General features: G+C 52.7%; 1 protein-coding gene across 4 annotated transcripts in view; it reads right to left on the bottom strand.

Annotated features, from left to right (window-relative positions):
• NTNG2 (netrin G2) overlaps positions 1–23,502 on the bottom strand; it is a 71,265-nt gene that overhangs the window by 36,726 nt on the left and 11,037 nt on the right. For all 4 annotated transcript variants that reach the window (XM_033123276.1, XM_033123277.1, XM_033123274.1 and 1 more), the window contains one exon: positions 2,560–3,203. In XM_033123276.1, coding sequence (XP_032979167.1) covers positions 2,560–3,203 — 644 coding nt within the window. The remainder of the gene's footprint in view (positions 1–2,559; positions 3,204–23,502) is intronic.

The raw sequence follows: 23,502 nt of genomic DNA, 5'->3' as shown, positions 1-23,502 counted from the left end.
GGCATGGGGATCTGGTTCCAACCTCCAAGCTGCTAAGCCTGGGGGAATGTGGGCGGAGAGGGTCTTAAACAAAGCAGATCATTGCATCCTGAGGGCAGGCAGAGGTCACCGAGATGACCAGAGACCCAAAGCTGGACACGGACCCGAGAAATGGACACAGAGCTTGATCCTTGACCCCCGGTGTCCACAGCAGGTTTCCAGAACATTCCTGATGTAAAATATCCAGCTGGAGGGGGGATGTTAGAGGTCACGGTGTCAGAACCACAGGCCCCTGCCTGTGCACCTGTCTCACTCCCACCTGCCAACCTTGAACCCGCCCCCACCTTCCCTTGGCCCACCTGGAATCCACACACAGTCAAAGTAAAATAAAGTGCAAACACAAGCTGAAACGCAAGCCCCACACAGCCCCTGCCCAGCCCCACTCGGCAGGTGGAACCACAGCGGTGGCTTAGAGCACAAGTGTCCAGCCGTTCCCCGGATCCGTGAGGTCTTCCTGTGCCTGCTGGACGGCTTTCCATTGTTGTCTACTCAGGAGACAGAAAGGATGCGTACAGGCATATAGTACATTTTACAAAAACGGGATTATACTATACACACCACGTGGCAAATTGCCTGTTCCACTTATCAGTGATTACACACTCGGGCAGCCTTCAGAGCCTGCTGTGGAATGATGCCAGGTATATTGTCCCAGCTGGGTTCTGGGGCAGCCCTGCCCGCACTGGCCTGAGCCATGCTTCTGCCCTGATCTGCCCCAGTACCACTGGGTCTCAATTTAGGCCTTCTTCTGCCTGCCCCGGCTCTCTGACACCATTATTTTGATCACTGTTGATTTTATTCAACAAACAAAATAAAAATTTTTGTAGCATGCATTATGTGTGAGGCACATAATGGTTCTGAAAGTTCCATCGACTTTAACTCATTTAACTCTCATCACGACTCAATGAGAGAAGCATGATTGCTATCCCCCTTTACGGGGAAACTGAGGCACAGAGTGGTCCTTCTCCAGAGTCTCACAGCCAGTGAATGGCAGACCCAAGGATCCAACCCAGGCCGTCTGGCTCAAGGGTCCATACACACCAGCAGGTCTCAGACTCGAGTGTGCACCAGAACCCCGGGGGGCTTGTGAAAAACCCAGATTGCTGGGCCCACTCCTGGAGTTCATGATTTAGCAGGTCTGGCGTGGGGTTCTGCATTACACGCTGCTGCCCCTTGGTACCCAGAGATGGGGCCTCCAAGCCTCTCTCCTGAGTGCAGACCAAATTGGTTCTGGGATAAAGTCCTTGCCCGGACATACCAGCACATTGTCTGGAACCACTTAATCATCCACAATCTAAACAGTTCCGGGGAATCAAAGGCTGCTTTTACCTCCGACGGAGGTCTTGTACCTCCCCCCAGTGTGTCCTCCAAACACCTTCTCTCCAAAGCTGTGAACAAAGGATGAACTCCTCAAGTCTGGATTGCCCACACTCTGTATTTGGTAAAGAAAAGTTTGGCCCTTGACTAGCTCCTTCTCCCTGGTGAGAGTGTCTTTGTTTACCTGGGGCCTTGGGCCACGTAGCATCAGCTTGACCTCTGGGCCAAGGGACTGGAGACTAAGGTTAACCGCAGGGGCAGTCAGCCATGCCTACATGATCAATTCCCAATAAAAACCCTGGATACCAGGCTTGGGCAAGCTTCCCTGGCTGGCGCTACGCCACACACATTGTCACACCTCGTTGCTGGGAGAACCAAGTGCTGAAGGGCAGGACAGCACCGGGAGAGGAAACTGGGAGCTCGCACTGGTGTCTCCTGGGGCCTGCATGTGCACCTTTTTCTGTCGCTGATTTTAATCTGTATCCTTTCATTATCTTAAAGTGTAACCGCTGGTATAATAGCTTTGCTTGGTTCTGTGAGTCCTTCTAGCAAATCACGGAGCCTGAGGGTGGTCTTGGGGACCCCGAGACACAAGCACCCATTCGTTGAGTCAGTGGACAGTTACGGAGCACCTTCTGAGCACCCAGCTTTAGCCCAAGCCCTGCCCACACTGCCCAGCTCCACTCATCCTCTCCAGACCTCCCAGCCCCATGGCCAGAGGCAGCCTGGGCTCGACATAGGACATTTATCATCCACCATTCATATCCCTCCACGGAAAAACCCAGGCATGTTGTCTGTGTAGCCCTGCCCATCACAGGCAGCTCCTTTGACGTAACACCAGGTAACATCCCAGGAACCAGGTAACATCCCAGCTATCAGGTAATGTCCCAGAAACCAAGTGACATCCTGAGTACCAGATAACAGTCCAGGTATCAGATAACATCTCAGGAACTAGGTAACATCCTGGATACCAGGTAACGTTACAGACACCAGGTAATATCCCAGGTACCAGGTAACATCCCAGGAACTAGGTAACATCCTGGATACTAGGTACCTTCCCAAGGACCAGGCAATGTCCTGGGAACAAGATAATGTCCTAAGAACCAAGTAACATCCTCGGTTACCAGGTAACATTCCAGGAACTAGGTACCATCTGAGGAACCAGGCAACATCCCAGGTACCATCCCGGTGCCCCCCAGGTCTTACCTGCCGATGACCTCGATGTTGGAGATGGCATAGAAGTACTTGTACAGGTTCTCCCGCTGCACGTAGGTACCGCCCAGCGCGGGGCGCAGCAGCCGCATGCGCAGGTCGGTGAGGGTAAAGAACTCCTTGAGGCCCTTGGCGCTCTCCATCCGCGTGTACAGGTTGTCCATGTTGCGCATGTCGGGGCCGGCGAAGATGGCGAAGCGGGCCCGCACCTCGAAGCGCACGTGCTTCTCCTTCTTGGAGCCCGCCCAGCGCGAGTACTCCTCGGTGCACAGCACGCGGTGGGCGCCGGCCGCCGCCAGGTCGCGGGCGCGGCGGGCGGGCATGCCGAAGGCCTCCATGCAGTCCTCTGCGTAGAACTGGTAGGGCTGCCACGTGCGCCCGTTGTCCAGGGACTTCTCGAGGACCATGGCCGTGGGCCGGCCGTATTCGAAGGTCACCACCACGTCGTCCGTCAGCTCCACACTCTTGTTCCACGAGAGGGTGATGTTGGCTTCCAGCGGGCTCGGGTAGCGGCTCCACGTGACGCTCTGCCAGTACGTGGCCAGCCCCTCCTCCTCCTTGTCAAACATGAGCCGCGGCGGGTGGGCCAGGTCTGGGTTGGAGGCGTCACACTCATTGCTGCACAGGTAGGGGTTCTCCTGCAGGGGGAGAGGAGAGGCGAGGGTGGGCGCTGGCTGTTCAGCGGGGCCCCAGCGCGTGCCCAGGCCTCTGCCCGGAGGTCACAGAGCCTGTGTTTCTTCCCATGTCCAGGCACCAGGAAGCATCTCCTGGGTGCGTAACCTGTACCCATTTCCCCAAAGCTCTTAAAGTCATGCAACTCTATGGGCTGCCCAAAAAAACGCACACTTATTCCTACTCTCAGTACAGACAGTCTAGAAGGGTGGGTGTTGTCACCTGCTCCGAGGTTCCCCATGGCTTCCCCTTGCATAGAGGATAAAGTTCTGACTCTTTAACACATTGACCCCTGACCTCCTTCCACCTGGAGCCACTGTCCCCCACGTCCTTAGGCTCAGCCCACTAAGCACCCCTGTCCTCCAAGCCCCACTTGTCTGGACCTCTGAGCCTTTGCAATGGCATTCCCTCTCCTTGACATGCACTTCCACTCTCTGCCTCGAAAACTCCTACCCACATTCTTGACTCTTTCAACACATCCTACGTGAGACGCTTTCCTGACCCTTTAAACTACAATTGGTAGTTGCAACAGGGGCGGCAGTGAGAAAAGTCAAACTCATTGCAAACTTGTTGAACTGCCATTCAGTGCCAGACACATTATCTCATGTACAGAGCCATCTCATTCCTCTCCTACTTAATATCTCTCCTCCAAACTCAGAATGGGAGTATTATCTTCGTGCCCCGGGGAGGAAGAAACCTGGCCTCGGGAAGGTGGTGCCTCTTGCCCAAGGCCCCTGTCAGGAAGGGCTAGGAGCCATACCCTGGCCTGTGGGTCAGAATATGGCAGTCACGGCTGTCTCTGGCGCAGCACGTGTCTAACACATGCACATCCTGGGCACACTGAAAGGATGCTGAGTGTTTACGGGTTCCTCTCAAGGGGGTGCATCTTTGTGGCAAGTCATTTCCAGGTCCTTGGCATGTGCCCGGCAGGCCCAGAGGCGGACACTGGCTGAGAAAGGTAGGGCACAGCCCCCACTCGCTTACTCTCCTCCCACCCCGCCTCCGGAAGGCTGGCAGCCCACTCCTGGGCCCAGCAGGTACCAGCTGTGGCTCCCTTCCATGGCAGCTCAAAGCCATTCCCCGTGTCTGGTCTACCGTGTGAACTCACCCGGGGAGGTCAGAAAATGCCACTAACACAGTGGTTGACCAGGATCAGAGGGACGCATAGGTGGGGCACAGGGGAGTTTTAGGGCAGGAAAGCGATTCTGTACAACACTGTTGTGGTGGACACGTGACATTATGCATTAGTCCAAACCCACAGAATGCACAGCGCCAACAGTGAACCCGAATGTCAACTGTGGGCTTTAGTTAATAATGTATCAGTGTTGGGTCCTCAACTGTAACAAATGTCCCAACTAACACGATGTTCACGGGAGGGGAAGCTGCCTACAAGATACCGGGTGTTAGGAACTTTCTATACTGTCTTCTATACTTTTCTCTAAACCTAAATCTGCTCTAAAAAATAAAATCTATTAATTATAAAAAACCAAAACAACTATCACTAAGAACCGCACAGCGGCCAGACCACTTGCAGCCCTTTTTGATGAATATTTCAGTTTTCTGGTTTGCTCCGTGACAAACGGCTTGGATCTACGTTAAAGCCTCTCACTCTAGTGAGCCATTCAGCTCCCATGGGGGAGTGGGGCGCTGCCTCCTGAAGGGCAGAGCCGGCACCCCCATCACTGCAGTGGCCTCAGGCTATCACTTTTGATCCCCTTTAGAGAAGGATGAGTTCTCAGGCCACCCAGGGTTCCTTGGTGGGCAGGCTAGCCCTGGGGTTTACTGAGGCAGGTTCCACAAAGACCTCTTTGACCAAAATAGCTCTGTGCTTGGTTCCCCCATGCTGCCACTGTCCACCGCCCTGGCCAGCCATGCTGATTCATGGGACCTGCAAACCCCAGGGTGGAAGGGGTGCACTATTGAGCCAACCCCTCATTGAGCAGATGGGGAAACTGAGGCCCAGCACAGGGTAGGACTGACCCAGGCCTCCTTGAGAATGGGCGGTGTTTTGGGGGATGAGCCTGCTCCTGTCCTGGACAACCTCAGGGGTGTCCTGAAACGCTCCTGTCCTCACGTGCAACACAGCAGGACGCGGGCAGGTTCAGCTCCTGGAGGCCTGTGCTTCCTCGGGCACCAGCTAGGTGGCCTTGGGCTGTCGCCCTGAATGGGGCAGGGGGAGGCTGAGAGGCCCCATGGGGTGGCTCAATGGCCTATGGAGGCAAGGCCTCCAACTGGGCTGGGGGAGGCAGTCTGCCTGTGAGGGAACCCCCACTCCCCATCATTTGGCCGGCCCACAGCAGGGCAAGGAGCTCTGAGCCCAGAGGCAGAATGGACTCTGGTTGTACCCTTTGGGGCGGAGAGCAGTGACAGATGCCCCAGAGTTCACACCCGGACATTGGGGGCAGGAGGATACAGTTTGCAACCAGGTCAGCGTCTTCCCCTTTTGTCCCCACACCCTTGCCTTCTTTCCTCAGCCCCAGTTCTGCCTTTTCCTACTGCCCCTGGCACCTTGTCAGGGGCTAAATTGTGTCTCCCTCAAAATCCACAGGTGGAAGCCTTAACTCCAGTTCCTCAGAATGTGACTGTATTTGGAGATAGAGCCTTTAAAGAGGTGATCAAATTAACACGGGGCCCTTATGGTGGACTCTGATCCAATCTGACTGGTATCCTTATAAGAAGAGGGAATTTGGACACACAGAGACACATCAGAGGTACCTGTGCACGGAGAAAAGACCAAGTGAAGAGGCAGCATGCAGGTGCTCCTTGGTCATCTGCAAGCCGAGAAGAGGCCTCAGGAGAAACCAACCCTGCTTTGATCTTAAAGGTCAAACAAACCTTAATCTTGGACTGCAAGCCTCCAGAACCTGAGAAAATTCATTTCTGTTGTTTAAGCCAGCCAGGCCCTAGCAAACTAATACATGCCTCATTCCAAGTAAGCAAAAGAGGGTCAGGGTGGAAAGGATGGCTCAGAGGGGCGGGACTGAATTGTGAGTGTTTGATGATTTCCGTACAAGCTCTTTCTAGGACCCTCCTCCATAAGTATAATTTCTCAGCACACTGGCACCAGGTGGCGTCATTCTTCCTTGTCCACCTGCAAAGCTCCTAGCAACACAGCACTGAAGGCTGTGCCTTTTCCCTGGCTGCCTGTCCCCCTTCACCTCTGGCCTTGTGTTCCTGCAGCCACTCTCCCTCCTTCCGGTTTTCAGAGCCCTCTTTCATGTACCTCTTCCAGGCAGCCCTCCATGCCTGACTCAGTCTTTGAAGCCAGTTCCCTCGTCAGCCATCGTGGGGTTGTTAGTGCGCTTCTCTGGGACAGTGCAGTAAAGCTTTCATATATGGGCTGGATTTCAGTAACTGCTCACTAAATTGTAGTTATTATTGTCACATCAGTTTTTCATATAATAATAATTAGATTAATATTAATATATCTCATATTGAGTGTTGATATTATGCCCATCAAGCCCCAAGTGCTATGTGGCACCCACACCTCATCTTTTTTCCCTGGTCCTTCTTGGTCCCCTGCCTTACCTTCCCTCACCCTGCCCAGCCTTCTGGTGGGCCCCCCGGGGGTGGGGGGCGAGAAGGGGGAACACTGGATCCCTCACAGCCCCCAGCTTCTCCCGGCCTGTCTGTCATCAGGAAGACTGACACAGCTGGCCCTGCCAGGGGACGGGGGCTCCAACCTGGCTGCCAGCCGTGCTGTCCTAACCTGCAGGGCCCGCTGGCCCCCCACCCCCGCCCCGACCCGGGAAGCAGATGGTCAGAAACTAATGAATCAGCCTGTGTATTTACAGCCGGCGCCTGCTGCAGAGCAGGCTTCATCAACAGCGAGCACAATAAATAAATCCCAAGCCATTGCCAACATCGCTCTCTCTCCTGTTTCTCTTCTTCCTTCACGACCAGCCCCGCCGCAGTCTCGGGATTCCATTAACCGTTTAGGAGCACACTGTCGCACTGTCAGTGCTGAGCCCACCGTCCTCTCCAAACACACCCCTGGCCGGCTCTCGGCTCTCGTTTCCTTTCCATTCTTCCCCGGGGAAGATTCTGAGAAGGGAGCCTGGGATTAGAAGCGGGGTTTACCCGCCGCCCCCGCCCCCCCGCAGCGTCCAGTGCTGCTGCATCTGACGGCTGATGACAGCGAGTGTGGGGGTGCCGAGCTGGAGGGCCAGCCTTGGCCATCTCTTGGTTTGCACGTTTCCACTTGTCTTTGTGAGATCAGGTTCACGATGAAACAAACAGTCCAAAAAAGTGACTTGACACCAGGGAGAGAATTGGGGACATTTGAGGCACACCTTTAACCTGTTAGGGTGACACCAAAGCCAGCCTTTGACATTATCGAAAGCAGAAACTGTTTCTTTAGACATTTCATGAATATTACCCCCAAAAATCTTACTCTTGATTAAAAAGCCTTGGAACTTTCTCAAGAAAAATGTAACATACCATATTTTCCATGCAGATCTGGGGGGTTCATGGAGCCCCATGTCCCCAGTTGAGAACCCCTGTTCTGCAGTCAGAAGCATTTAAGGAAACTGGTTTGGGGGTCTGAGAGCCCTAGGTTCAGTCTCAGCTCTGTCCCTTGAGAAAGTTGCTTTACCTTTCTGAGTCTTTACTTTCTCGTCCAATATCTTGTGAGATAATGTGTATGAAATGCCCAGAAAATGTCCCCAATCAGTAGCAATGATTATTACACAACAGCTTCACATATAATAGCTGAGCCTCCTTAACAGGAAAGCTGGGGACTTCACACATGGCCCAGAGAGCCTTGGACTGCTGACTCAAAAGAGCGTAATGATGAGCATGACATTTATGGAGTGCCAACCATGTGCCAGGGCTGGGCTGGGCCTTCTCCCAGCAGCCCTCAGGGAGTGAGGGCTCCCCCATTTCACGGAGGAGAAACTGAGAACTTCCTGGCCCTCCTCACTTCCTCTGGACTCTGTGGGTCCCACCAAGGAAGTCTCGGGGAAACCGAGCCCATCACATCTGCGATCCTCCTGCCTCTACAGACACACAAAGGCAAGTCTCCCCGAAGGTCAGGCAGCCCAGCTGGAGGGAAGGGTGAAGGCAGCCAACCTGCACAAGAGCCCCCGAGAATGGGGTGGGAACAACTCTCTTACATGGACACAAAGTCCGAGACGCCGGCATGAGCAATTCTATGGAGAAATCATTTCATAACAACCACGTCTTTCAAACCTTGCAACGGTCTCTTAAATGTTTTTGCTTTTATGTTATTTTCTGTGCAGAGGGTACAGTTGGAGTCAGAGGCGAGGTTGTAAACACTGTAGATGAGCTGCGGGCAAAACCTATAATTGAGTGGGGAAGCCAAGTGCTATCAGGGACAGAGGTAACCGTCCCCCAGGGAAGTCTGGCTGTTTGGACCTCTGGACCCCTGATCAAGGAGCCCATGGAGGGGCAGTCACCGGAACTGTAACAAAGTCTCAGGAAGAGGAATAAACACCTTTGTGCAGACTGGCCTTGCAATCTAAGCCTGCCTTGGGACAAAATCTCACAGTCGCTCACAGCAGCGTACCAGAGCGTGGTGGGGAGGACTTTGCAATTTGCAGCCAGGTGAGCAGGTACAGTCCTCTCTCAGCCACCCACTGGCCACATCAGCGAGCCCGGGCGAGTCAGTCTGCTTCCTTGAGTCTCAGCCTCTCGCCTGGAGAGGAAGCACCATGAGGCCAGTGGCCTCAGCTGCCTCCTTCCCCACTGCCACCCAGACCCTGGCACTCAGGGGGGACTTGGAAACCTTTGTCAGGTGACTGGATGCTGAGGGAGTTGGAGAACTCTGACCTCATAGGGCCGTCGTGGGAATTACAGCAGGTTCCACACGGCCAGCACCTGTATGTCCAGAGAGCGTCATGCTCTAAGCACTAAGCGAGGGCCCATGCTCTAAGCGAGGGCCAGCTCTAAGCACTGCATTACCTGGAGAGGAGGGTCCTCTTATTTACATCCTGCAAGTGAGGAGAGGCTGAGCGACTTCTCAAGGTCACACCAGGGCAGAGGTGGGACCAGACGCCAGGGTGTCAAGCTCAGAGACGAGTCAGGAAACGGTGCCCTTCGCCCAGAAGGGAAAGGACACTGCCACCCCCAACCCTGTGCCACTCTCCTGAGACTCCGTTTCACCAGGAGGCAGACAGCCCATCGCTCTGCCACTGAGGCGTGTGGGCAGGGAACAGTTTAGCAGCTGACAGATTTTTTTGAACCTGTCTGTCGTCTCACCCTCAGCCCCATCAACCTCAGCTGGGCTGGAAGCATCTGCCTGCGGGAGGTGGGAGGCTGCCAAGGATAGCCCTGGGGAGGGGTGCGGAGAGGGGGGTGGGACAGGGAGCATGGCCATCACCGGGATGGGGGACACCGAGGGGAAGGCTGAGGCAGCACCACTTCCGTCTTACAGAACAGGATTTAGGGAGGAGCATAGGTGGGAGGGAGGAAGCCACAAGGCAGTCCGCTCGCCCCCCCTCCACCCTGCACGATGCTTCTGGAACTTTGGGGAAACTCTTCCAGCCTGGACAGGCGTGTAAATCAATAATCAGTAACTTGCCGCATGGGGGCGTGGAGTTGGCATTCAGAGACTGTCCCTAACCCCATGTGTGACCCTGGGCGGGGCTTTGCCCTTCCTGTGCCTCAGTTTCCCCATTCATGGAATGATCAGTCTCTGACACTGACATCCCAAAGTCTAAGTTCCTCAGTCCCCCAGGCCACTCACTTGGGAGGAAGGGAGCTGAGAAACATCCCTACCTCCCTTATCCAGGAAGAAGGGGGGGGAGGAATTCTCCCTGAGAAATGATTTCCCTTTTATTGGTAAAAGTTGCAATGGGGACAAATTATTAACCAAGCAGAGGCGGAGATCCTGTTAGGAGCAGATTCTAATTCTATGTGCCGGTCTCTGTCTCTAATTCTCTCCTCCCTCCCCCATAGTGTCTCTCTCCCTCTCTCTCCCTCCCCCACATTCTCCTTCTGTGGTTTTATTGATCCCAGGTCCTCTGGCCTCTAACTCCCTCCCCCACCCACAGGCCTCTCCCCCCTTCCCTTTTCAGTTTCTTTTCTAGCAAAAGCTCTGGACAGCAGCAAGGTCACCCCTCCCTGCCCGTGAATCAGCGAAACCAACCCGTATGGCATTTCAGGGCAGGAGCTGCTGCCGGCCAGGGAGCTTCTCTTGTTTTGGATTTAGTTTCTCTTTGGAGCCATGTCTTCCCAGCCCAGCCATTACTCAGGCAGGGAAGGGCCAGGAGCCAGGCCAGTCTTCCTGGGACTCATCCATCCTGGCGATGAACCTCCAGAAGCCACAGCGACAGCCCCCAACCTACCCCTAGACCCTGACCCAGCCACGGTGGGCATCCCCTGCCAAAGGGGACCCACAATCTCAGCCGGCCTCTTCTGACCCGGTCGTAACTCTAGGAAATGCCTCTCAGTTCTTTGGTTGCCCCTGGCACCTTTCTGCTCTGCTCCAGTTCCCCCAATTGTTTGGCAGGAAAAGGAGGCCTTTCTTTGCGACCCTGCCCACAATTTACCTCCTTCCGGAAGCTTCTGTGTCTGAGCTGAACTCTAGGACAGCAGGGCCAGGCCTGACCCACGCTTACCCCCACCCCCCACAGTTGTTTGCACATAGGTGGCATTTGGTCAATATTTTCATACGGAGTGAGGCCCCTCAACCACCGGATCCAGTGGTCATTTGTGGACCACCTACTCAGCATGAGCTTCCCGCTCGTCTCACTGAATCCTCACTGCTCTGCTGCGGCTCAGAGAGGGTCCGCGACCTGCCTGGCATCACCCCGGTAGGACCACGTGGCTACTGAGGGCAGTGGGAAACAGCAGATCGGGCAGGGACCCTCAGTCCACCTCACCCCAACTCCAATTTCCCTCACAGAGGCAGCCAGCAAGCCTTTCCCATGTCCTGACGTTCAGGGCAGGGTCGGCTGGGAGTGGAGGTCAGAGGGACAAGAATAGAATACCCAGCATTGGTTGCCACTACCCAGGATGGCTGATTTCCCCCATCAGTGGAACAGTCCAAGGCGGCGGGGTGGGATCTTGCTAAGGCTCTGGTTAGACAAGGGTTATTCTCTTCAAGAATTTAAAATCTTCTTCTTAAAAAAAAAAAAAAAAAAGATACATTCTGTTTGGCCCTGGGCATATGTGGATTCTTCCCACAGCCAGATTTCTAGGAATGTTCGCAGTAGGAAATCCTCTCCTGGCTGATCATGTGGCCTCCCCCAGGTGACTTTCACACCCCCGCCCCTCACTAAGTACCACATTACTGATCAGACACACATGGGCATCCATCTCAGAGAAGGAATGGCTTCCCTTCTATTTACATACCCCCAGTGTCAGGGAACTCATTACTACAAAAAAACAGGCCAAACTGAACTGTTCACTCCTTAGAAAGTTTGGTGCTCTATTTTGGCTCACGCTCCACATATTTTCTTTGCTCGAGGCCCCCTTTCTTTTACTGGTTGTGCTGCAAACATTTTCTAATTGATTAGAAAAAGGAGAGCGAGAGGCTGGGTTAGCCCAAGACCTCCTCCTCCCCTATGCCACAGCTCCTACTTCTCATGGGGGCCAGGCCAGTGGGAAGGCTCAGCTGCCCCTCCTGCTCACCTCCTGCTCACCTCCTCCCAGCCACAGACTCAACCTGTTCACCCTGGAGCTCTCCTGCCTGGCAGCTGCCCCAGCCTCCTCCCTCTCCCTTCCTGGCCAACCCCCTCCCCACCCCCATTAGAGGCTCCCTACCCAACCAGCTCCACACTTTCATTTATTTTTTTTAGAAAAGTAAATAAAAGAAATTAGGAAAATGGAAAGATGAAAGAAAGAAGGAGGGGAAAAAAGGGAGAGAGAGAAACAGAGCAGGGTGGGGGAAGGGTGCCGAGAAAGAGAAAAGCGACATCCAGAGAAGCCCGTTAAAGTGCATTATTGATTCAGGACTCAGAAAATGCTTAGAGAGTAGGAAAAGCGTCCTGCTCTTTAAAAGCTTGTGCTAAGCACAAGCCAGACACATGCAGCCTTCCCAGAGAGGGCCTGCTCTGCTGACATGAATATTTTATCATGGGGGAAAAAAAGTGCCTTGGAGGATTTAAATGCTGGGATGGGGTGGGGGGGGGCAGGGCAGTGAGTGGCCCCCTCCAAGGGTCTGGCTAGAGCACTCAGGGCAGCTTCCTGTCCCCAGATCCTGGCCTTTGCAGAGCCCTGCCTCCCTTTCTCTGAGAGGCGCACCTGGCTTTCTTACTGTATTACAGAACAATGGGGCCTCCCAGCGTCCTGAAAGAGGTCTAGGACTGGTGGTGGTGGTGGTGGTGGTGGTGGTGGTGGTGGTGGTGGTGGTGGTGGTGGTGGTGGTGAAGGTGACGGTGGTGGCTGTGGTGGTGGTGGTGGTGGTGGTGGTGAAGGTGACGGTGGTGGCTGTGGTGGTGGTGGTGGTGGTGAAGGTGACGGTGGTGGTGGCTGTGGTGGTGGTGGTGGTTGTGGTGGTGGTGGTGGTCACTAAAAGGGGAGGGCCCAAGAGGGAGTGAGGTTGCAGGTGATCCCAGCAGCCCCCTCCCCTAACCTTGGCCCCTGTCCACCCCCTTCCCTGCCACCACCAACCCCCACTTGCCACCAGATGCCCTTTATAAAAACTCCAGTGTGTTTCCAGCTCCCCTGCTGAACCCCAGAGCCACCCCCCTTTGGATAAAGGCCAAGCCCAAATCAGCTTTGTGTTGCCCGTCTCTCCACCCACCTCACGCCTTGTCACCTTTCTTTTCTCAAACCTCCACATTGAGAATTCTATGCACATCAGACCTTGAGATGATCATTCTTCATGTGAAATGTCCTTTTCTCTATTCACAACAGTCCTGTGAGCTATGATACAACCCAACCCCTAATCTCATTTTTAAAATGGAGAAACTGAGGCACAGGTGAGGCACCTTGCCCACCACTTCGCTGAGCAAAGGGTGGAACTGGTGCTAGAAGCGCCCACGTACATGCCCACCAGGCCACACTGCCTCTTACTGTACAGTCATTCCTTGCTTCAGGGATAACGTAATGGATTTCTGTGCCACAGATGTCTTTTTCTGCAAAACATATACAAAAGTTTTGCAGATTATTTTATGATCATATTGGAGCCATTTTCCTGCCTCGTTTTCGACTCTAGTCTCTCCTTCCTTTCCTGAGGCCCAGCCCTCATCCCACCCTGGGTTTTCAGGATGGGGCACCCTCTGTCTGGAATTCCTCCCCTCCATCCCTTTGAGGTGTCAGCTTAAACATCCCTCCCCCAGGGGCAGGTGCCTGGCCACCCCATCCCCCACCCCCAGATGAGCATTTGATCAGTTTCCTTAGTGACTTCCTTTTTAATTATGTGTGTGGGTCCCCTCCACACTGAGTGTTCCATGAAAGCAGGGGCAGAGTCTGGCACATGCAAGGTGCTTAATTCGGGTTGCAGAGTGACTCCTCCTCCTCTGTGGGTCCCCTCTGGGTTCTCTGCACTTGAAAGTTGGTCTCAGGACGTAGCACCCAGTCGGATGGGATGTGTCCATGCCAACAGCCGCAAGCCAAGACCTTCAAGGGTTTCTTCTTGTTGGTTTCTGACGTGTTAAGAAGGGCAGAGGAAGAGGAAGAAGGTTTTGGGCCTGCCCCACACCTGGGCACACCTGGACAGGTGCATCATTCTGTGAACGAAGCCCTTGGTGGGGGTGGAAGTGGCAAGGCTGAATGAGTAAGGCCTCCTCGTTCATTCATTCATTCACTTATTCATCACTTATTTCTGATTGTCCTCGGGGTACAAAATAGCACTGGAGAAGCAATGATCAGACCTGGTCGCCCATCAAAATCCCTGGGAAGGGGAGCAGAATGAAAACATTTCTGGCCCTGAGGCCAGAAATTCTGCTCCAGATTGAAAGCAACCAACCAAGCAGAACCCTCTGTAGTGACTTGGCCAGGTTTGGGAGCCTGGTACGGCTGATCCAAGGACGGGCACCATGCCATGACATCAACCCTGCCATCTCCATCATCCTCACTTTATAGGTGAGGGAACTGAGGCCTCCAGAGGCCAGGCATTGACTCAAAGTCACACTTCTGGTTAGCCAGGCACATTGACCCCTTATGGGAGTGTTGGCCACTCTGTTGTGACCACCAGGAAGTCGCCTGTGACTTGGTCCTGTGAATGGCAGGGATGACAAGCCTGGAGGGGAACTGGCTGGGATGGTCAGGAAGGCTTCCTGCAGGAGGTGAGATTTCAGAAGGACAGGCTCAGAAGGGTGGGTGATCTGGATGTGGACAGGTAGAGGGAGATTGACCAGGTGAGGAGGATTCCCCATGTAGAGGGACCAAGCGCAGGGCTAGACCAGACCTGCAAAAGGCTGCAGGGAGGGAGGGGTTAATACATTTGGCTGGGCCAGGAGCCTGGTGGGGATCACAGGAGAGGTCTGGAGCCAGGCGGCAGCCTTGACATTTAGCAGCTGCAGGAAGGTCCTGATCCTGGCCGGTCAGCCTCCTCCCAGGAAGAGAGGTTAAGAACCTGGGAACAAAAGAGTGGGGAGCTGGCACCCCTCAGGCCCCAGGAAGCTAGAAGAAGGATGGAATGCCTGCAGCTCAGATGTAAGCAAGGTTCCAAGAGCAAACTCTTGCCCAGTCTGGACTTTGAATTTAAAAAACAACATGCTTAAGGCTGGGAGGGACCCAGTGCAGTCCCGGGAAAGACTGCATGATGCTTCTCAAACTTGGCTGCCCCCTGGGACCACCCGGGAAGCTTTAATAAATCCTGATGCCCAGGCCCACCCGAGACCCTGCAGCAGGCAGCCGGTGGGAGCTGCAGTCTGGGATGGGGGGAGTTAGGAGCTCCCCGTGACTCCACTGTGCAGCCCAGCTGAGAAACACTCAAGAGTCTGCACAGCAGGGCCTGCCTGCCCCGCTCTTTCTGGAATCCCACTTGCCATCTGGGTTTAGGGCCTTTGGAGAAGGCTGCCCCAAGAGTTGGAAGATGTGGGGCTAATGGAGGACAGAGCCACAAAACGTGAACCCCCTTTCCCACTGCAGACACACCCCTTACAGTGCTCTCATGTTTGACTCAGCGAAGGACACCCCAGGACAACCGCATCAGACACTCAGGGTAGGTCGCTCCATCTTGGGGTGGCACCTGGCCTCCTAGCACCCTTTCCTACTCCTCCCCTTTCCCAGGTCTCTCCCTGAGGCTGAGAGGCAGCCAGACCCTTGGGGAACCCAAGTGGGAGGGGCCAGGCAGACAGGCCCATGGAAAGCAGACACCAGGACCCCCTTCCCACTGCTCCCTCCACCCTCTATTTTTAGGTCCATTATTGTGCATTGTTGGTGTATTTTTTTCCCCACTCCTTCCCCAGAAAAACAGATCAGGTTCCCCCAGGCAAAGCCATCTCGCCTTCCCAGAGCTGGTGCGTGGGAGCACACACACTGCCAAATAGACATGAAATAAGTGAATTATCAAATAAGTAGATTAGCAGATTCTGTCATGTCTCAAAGGGCAGAGGGGGTGGGTAAACGCCACTGTCACTCCTCTCCCACCCTCTTTCCTCGGGCTGTCAGGGAGTTTAGGGGGAGGAGAGGCTCACAGAACAGCATGCTCACCCAGCACAAATGGCCGCGTGTGTGCACACGCATGCCAGCGCACACACACACCCCCACCTCGATCTACCAGGCGTTTTCTGAGATACTTGGAGCACTTCAAGTCAGCTCTGCAGCCTGGTTAGGAGCTGGCCCTGGGGCTAGGCAGCCCGGGATGGAAGTGCCAGTCTCCACTACTTAGAAGCTGTGTGACTTCTGGCAAGTGGCTTACCCTCTCTGAACTTCAGGTTGAATACCTCATATTCAAATGGGTATGAGATCTATTATCAGTGTTCTGTGAGAGTTCAATGAGCTAGTTTAGGTCAAATGCTTGGTATGCAGTAGGCATTCAATAAATGTAAACTGTTGTTGATCTGAGGAACAGAAGGAGGAGGCTGAAGAAGATGTGGAATCAAGAAAATCCTCAGACAATAGGACCAGTCAATTACATGAAGACGAACGCGGAGTTTGCTGAGCTTAAGGACTAGAGGGGTCCACTGGGAGGCTCAGGGTGGTCTGGGAAGCCCTGTGAGTATGTGCGTGTGCGCGCGTGGGTATTGTTCTAAGGAGAGCACCATGACCCCACCCCCCAAAGGTGGAGCCCCTCTCTGGGGTCTTGCTGCAGGTGTGGGGGCGGGGTCCTCCTGGTGCCTGGGAGATTATTGCTCTTCTCCAGGCGCCCCCGTCTCCCTCCACGTTCGAAAGCCCCAAAAGCCAGAAGCAGAATCTGGGAGTACAGTAGGGTTCCGAGGTTAAATACACAGATCTCCTCAGGGCCCAGGCAGGAAGTCTACATCCCTAAGGGAGGTGAGACTTGCCCCAGTCACCAGCTCCTAGCAGCCAATTCAGTGGGGAGCTTGGTCCCAGGAGCCAAGACCCAGCACAATGCCAGCCCCAGAGCTGCTGCCAAGGGTTTCGGATGGCACCTGGGCTGGGGACAGGGACAGAACCACATGCCCTTTGCACAGCTGCCTTCTCCTTTACTATCTCGATTCCCCAGACGGAGGGGACAATCTGAGAATCGGGGTCCCCCAGTGGGCACTGTCCACCTTCTGTGGGCTGGAGCCAGAGGGGAGGCAGTGCGTCCGCTGACGGCAGCTCTGGGTTTACCTGCCGGCTCCGTCTGTCACTGGCCTCCTTTTCACCTTTTGCCCAACAACAGTCTTCTGGTCGTGTTTCATTTCCTTTTATTTCCCTGGTCGATGCTTGCAGTCAAGTGGACAAATGACTCAGGCAGCAGGAGGAGCTGGAACGAGGGGCTGAGGGGGTCCACACGGTCCCAAAGCACACAGGACAAACTGCTGGGAGAGAAGGGTGCCAGATCCTTGAAGACGGGGCCTGGGTCCGTTTCATGGGAGGGGCATCTCTAGATACCCCCAAGTTTAGGTCGGAACAGATCCATAAACATGGATTAGTTTAATTCCTTTCTACCAACAAGATGTTGAGAGGTGAGGTGATTTCTCTGTGACTGCATCTTGAGATCCTGGGTCTCTTCTAACTGCCAACCTCAGGAGAGCTATTTAGACTTTGGTGTCACAGAACAAGGCAGGATGGGGCAGTGGTCAAGGCTCTAGAGACAGATCCTGGCTTTGTCACTGGCTGTGCAAACCTGGGCAAGTCTCTCCACCTCTCTGAGCCTCCCTCTCCTATTCTGTAATATTAGCTGCCTCAGTGTTGTGGAGAGGACACAAAACTGTACAGAAAGTGCGTCGCAGGAGACCTCGGGAAACCCCAGCTGAATCCCGCGAGAAGGGCGTGAAGAAGCACCGGGGCTGGGCAGTGCGCATGAGCGAAATGCCTGGCTCGTTCTTCCCGAAGCTCCCAGCCCAGGGCTGGGGTTGGACCGGCACGCACCCCACACGCGACATCGGAGGGTCCTCACGCTCCTGACTTTGCAGTGATTGCTAACGTTCTGCCCACCATCCTGCCTCACAGTTGGCCTTGTCCGCCTGCCACAAACGTCCCCTTCCTGCCCACCTTTCAAGGCGCTGTCACACCGGGAGAACCATGTCATGGGTGGGCTGGAACACTCAGGAGCAGTGCCCAGTCACTAGGGCTACACGCAGGTATGAGAGCTCACCTGAGCAGGCCAGAGGGCACCGTGTTAACCTTATGGCCACACCTACCCTGAAGGCACAGCTCTGGCAGGCACCCTGCCAGCTGCAGGTGGCTTTCAGACAGCCATCCCACTTCCCCCCAAATGCCACCATGTGAGGTCAAAGCCATGTGAGTGGCTGGATGGAGACCTGGTGTGTAATGCCTCCTGTCCCCGGGGCTCTTTTGGGAGAACCTAGAAGCTGGCCTACAGCTGGAACTCCTGGGTCTGCTGCTCCCTCACTGGGGCCCAAGGAAGTCATTCCACCCTGCTGGGCCTTTGTTTCCCCACGTAGGAAATGGAGGGCGGTGGTTGGTCTCCACTGGCAGTTGCATATGTGTTCACAGAGCCCTAGGACTGTCTGGGGTGCAGGAGGGGGGCTCAGGAGCAGGTTCCAGGCACCCACTTTCCCTTGAGCAGTTAGTTTCTCTGTAATGTGCTTGTAGATATTGGGGTTTCTCTGGTTTTAGGCAGTCTCTAAGAGCCCTTCCAAATGGCACTCTCTATTTGAGATGCGGGATAATCACCATCAGCATTTTTTTATCACCTGTGCTACTGCGTAGCAAAGGTGGGGACACAGAATCTGGTGCCCTGGGAGTGTGGGAAGTGAACGGGAAGCTAAAGAGGAGGTATTTGGAGACCAGCGAGAAGTCACAGGTGATAACATCCCCTCCCCAATCACCCTCCTCTGAGAATCAAAGTTAACATACTAAAAGATACATGTTAGAGAAAAAGAGAGAGGAAAGAAGGGAGGTGAGAGAGGGAGGGAGGGAGGGGGGGGTGAGCATTTGGGCTTTCCCCCTCCACAGGCCTCACCATGCCAGAGTTGTTAAACCACTAGGGTTTAAGTTTGAGCCTAGACTCTGCCACTCAGCATTGGGATCTCCGTTTCTTCATCTGTGAAATGGAGATAATAAGATAAAAGCAGTTCCTACCACACAGGATATTTGGGAGGACTTGGCAAAGTACTGCACAGAGCATGCTCAGTGCCTCAGTGGAATAATTTTTAAGAGTCCAGAAATAAACCCTCACATCTATGGTCAACTGATTTTCAAGAAGGGTACCAAGAACATTTGATGGGGAAAAGAACAGTTTCTTCAACAAGTGGTGCCCAGGGGAAATGGATGCCCACATGCAAAAGAATGAAGCTGGACGCTTATCTTACACCACATACAAAAATTAACTCGGAACGGATCAAAGACCTAAATATAAGAGCTGAAAATATAAAAGTCTCAGAAGAAAAAATAGGGGTAAACATTTATAACCTTGGATTTTGCAGTGGATTCCTAGATGCGACATCAAAACCACAAGCAACAGGGGATATGAAATACAGAATGGGGAATATAATCAACAATGTTGTAAAGATAATGTAGGGTGCCAGATGGGCACTGGACTTATCAAGGGGATCACTTCATAGACTGTGTAGATGCCTGACCACTGTGCTGTACACCTGAAGCTGAAGTAGAATAAAATTGTAGGTCAACTATAAGAGAAAGAGTGTATGTATATATATATATATATGTGGTATATATGCAGTCACGGGAGGTGGAATATAGCATAGGAAGACAGTCAGTGGTATTGTAACTGCTATATAAGATGTCAGAGGGGTAGTAGCTTGGGGGAGGGGGCTTATAAATGTCTAACTCGTATGTTGCTTCGTACACCTGAAAATAACAATAAAAAAGCACAAACAACAACAAAATAAATTAGATAAATTAGACTTTACTAAAATAAAAAAAGTTTTGTGCATCAAAAGACACAATCAAGAAAGTAAAAGACTACCTATAGAATGGGGGAAATGTTTTCAAATCGTTTATCTGACAAGGATCTAGTATCCAGAATATATAAAAAACATGTACGACTCAACAATGAAAAGACAAACAACTCAATTTAAACACGGGCAAAGGATTTGAACAGACATTTCTCCAAAGAAGAGACACAAATGGCCAAAAAGCACACGACGCCCAGCATCCTTTGTCATTAGGGAAACGCAAATCAAAACCGCAGTGAGATATAACTTCACCCCACTAGGATGGCCATAATCATAAAAACAAAAATGGAAAGTAACAAGTGTTGGCAAGGATGTGGAGAAATTAGAACCCTCGTACAGCGCTAATGAGATCGTAAAATGGTGCGGCTGCTGTGGAAAACATTTTGGCAGGTCCTCAAACACTTACTATAAAAATGACCATATGACCCAGCCAATCCACTCTTAGGTGTACCCAGGAAAAATGAAAACATATGTCCACACAAAAACTTGCACACAAATCTGCATAACAGTATTATTCATAATAGCCCCAAAGTGGAAACAACCCAAATATCCATCAACTGATGAGTGGATAAACAAAATGTGGGAGAGCTCACCAAGGAATATGACTCAGCCATAGAAAAGGCATGAGGCACGGCACCTACTGCAGCCTGGATGAACCCTGAAAACATTATGCAGAGTGAAAGGAGCCAGATACAGAAAGTCACACATTGTGTGAGTCCATTTATAGGAAATGTCCAGAATAAGCAAATCCACAGAGACAGAAGGCAGACAAGTGATTGCCAGGGATCATGGGGAGGGAGGAACGGGGAGTGACAGCTAATGGGTACCGGATATCCTTTTGGGGGATGAAATGATTGGAACTGGATAGAGGTGGTGATTGCACATTGTGAATATGCTAAATGCCACTGAGGTAAATTTTAAGGTTGTATATATTTTACCACAATAAAATTTTTAGTGGTTAATTTCATGTTATATGAATTTCATCTCAGTTTAACAATTGAAGAATAATGTTTTAAATTGCCCTCATCACAAGAAAATAAATTGTAACTACGTGTGGCGATGGACGCTAACTAAGCTTCTTACGCTAATCCTTTCATAATATCTACAAATATCAAATCATTATGTTGAACCCCTATAATGAATACAATGTTATATGTCAATTATGTCTCAATTTAAAAATTAAAAAAAAATAATTTCAGAGCAGAAACCAGAGTGAAATTATGTGATGTACCATTATATTTTTAGCTCTTGGCTTTGTTTTTGTTTTGATTTTAATTTATGAGACTACTATACTAAAGGGATTAGAATTTAAAAAAAAAAAAAAAAAAGCCTGGTGCTGTGTTGGGCAAAGGATACACGCCGGACCCCTTCTGTCTGCACTGGAGTCCCCTGTGCTGTCTGTCTGTGACCAAGGCTGAACCCCAACCTAGATTTCCCCAAATTCCATGTATCTGGCAATCACCCAGGAATGCTGGATGAACTGGTTAATAGAGCCAAACCCCATTGTCGCACAATTGGGGAAACTGAGGCTAGGGGCTTGGCATGGTGTGCCAGCAGTAAGGAGACTGCCGGGGCTCAGAGCTGCCGGCTCCCAGCCAGCGGTCATTCTGCTCTAACACGCCGCCCCCCGCCAGCAGTTGGTGTGTGCTCAGGGAATTAGAAACACATTTTCATATATTTAAGCAAATCTGCTGCTGATGAAAAACAAATCAGAACCTGCAAACCAAAGCCGAACGGAACGGGTTTCTGCCTCGTCTGCCATCTCCCATTGTCCTCGTCACTCTGGGAAGGAGCTAGGCACCCTTGTGGACACGATGGGCCCTGGCCAGGTCCGAGGCAGGAGAGCCTGGGTCACAGGCTGTGCGACAGGAACAGAGCTCTGCAGCCCGGGCCCTGCCGTGAGGGTGAGGGGCGCAGCTTGGCACCTGCTCCTTTGAGCCTGCCAAGCTCTGCTCCAGCCCCATGGCTTGGGCCCTCCATGCCCTGCGGGCTCCCTCAGGCCTCTGCCTGCCCACTGTTCCCTCCTCCTCTCCCTCCCCCCACACCCTTGGCCAGAGCAAAGTTGACCCAGCTGCCCCATTTAGTGGACCTTGGGAAGCCTCCGTTTATTCATCCATCAAATGGTGCAATAACATCCCCGCCCCACAGGCTTGTGGGGGCTTCAATGCAACGAGGAGGTGGAGTGGCTTGTCCCTCCGCCACCCACACACTGGCCCCTCGTGCCACCCTTACCCCTTTCCTCTGCATCTTTGCACATGTCATTTCTTCAGCCCCCACCATCACTCCTCTGAATCCTTCTAACCCTTCACGGCCACAGACCACACGCGACCACCCCAGCACCCAGCCTTCTGAACTGCCACAGCCCACGCTGACTACACCCCATGTTACATGCTTGGCCCATGGGAGCCTGTTCTGTCTGCATTTTCTACTTTTACTCCTTTGTCTCTCAAGTCAAATTCAAGGATGAAAAAAATAACCCCTTTTCGGAACATTCATTTGGTGCCAGGCACCCAACAGAGGCCTTTACATACCCATCTCGTCTTTTTCAGACAGCCGTCCTTTGAGGTTGTATCATATTATCCCCATTTTCAGATCAGAAAACTGAAGCTCAGGGACCTTCAGGGACTTATCCAAAGTCCCACAACCTAGAGGGGCGGGAGAAGCACGAGCCCCCGTGGGCCTCATCTCAAACCCCACATTTTTGTCCACAGTTGGTGCAGCCTGCCTGTGCCCCCCTTGTCCAACCCTGACTCGTCACATGCAGAATTTGAGACAGCCCATGACAATACATGCGATAGAGGAGAAAATGAAAAGATATTAAAAATCAGGGCTGGGACACGTAGAGAACGAAGAGGAAGATGAGCCTGGGGAAGCGGGGCTATGTAAACTGGAAAGTTCTAGAACCTCTAAGTCTCTCACATTCTTTGGGAAGATGTCCCCTCCAGGCCCTTTCCGTTCCCCACTGCACTCCAGGTGCCCTCCCCCCACCTTCCATGGGGTATCTGGCCCCAAACCCACATTCTTAAGAAAAGTAAGGGACAAAGATTTCACTCATGTGAGCCCCAGACCTCACTGCAGCATTGCCTCCGTCCTGTCACTTGTCTGCTCCCCAGGAAGGAGACTTCACTGTGCAACAAGATGGCATGCGTGAACTATTCTTGTCCCAGGCTGGGCCCTGCCTCAGGCGTTTCAAGAGATTGAGCGGCTTTAACGAAGGGTTGGATGAAGCTCAAGTTCCAAAATCACTTCCTGCTTAAGGACAGAGCTGTGCAGACCTCTTGGTGTCATCTGATCGCAAGTCCCCACAGCACAGGGAGCTAATGGAGAGAAGCAGAGGCTTTGGCGCCTCCTCTGTCCTTATCAAAACCCTAGTTCTTCCTACAAGACTCAGCCCTGAGCTCTCCTCCTCCGAGAAGCCTTTCTGTATCATACTCTCCTTCTACCCACCCATCCATTAAACACTTAGTGAGCACTGACTGAGCCACGAAGGGGGGAAGCAAAGATGAACAAGAGAGCCCTGCCTTTGAGGAGCTCACAATCCAAGAAGGAAGCAAGCACCAGAAGTATAATAACTAGCATGAACTGAGCATCTGCTATGTGCCAGGCACTGTGCTCATGACAGTCCCAGATGTGTATTCTAGTAATAGCCTCAATTTAGGGAAATAAGGCTCAGAGAGGTTAAGCTTCATGCCAAAGGTCACACAGCATGGGATGTCATCCTCTCTCTCTCTACCCCCAGGCCTCAGCTCCAAACTATTAGACCACATCAATGAGCACAATGACAGGGATGTCGTAACCCACCTGAGCTAGAGAGTCAGGGAAAGCTTCCAGGAGAAGGTAGGGTCCAACCTGAACC

This window comes from Rhinolophus ferrumequinum, chromosome 12, assembly GCF_004115265.2.
Source record: "Rhinolophus ferrumequinum isolate MPI-CBG mRhiFer1 chromosome 12, mRhiFer1_v1.p, whole genome shotgun sequence".
Taxonomy (NCBI): domain Eukaryota; kingdom Metazoa; phylum Chordata; class Mammalia; order Chiroptera; family Rhinolophidae; genus Rhinolophus; species Rhinolophus ferrumequinum.
This window is presented reverse-complemented; position numbering and strand designations above follow the sequence as displayed.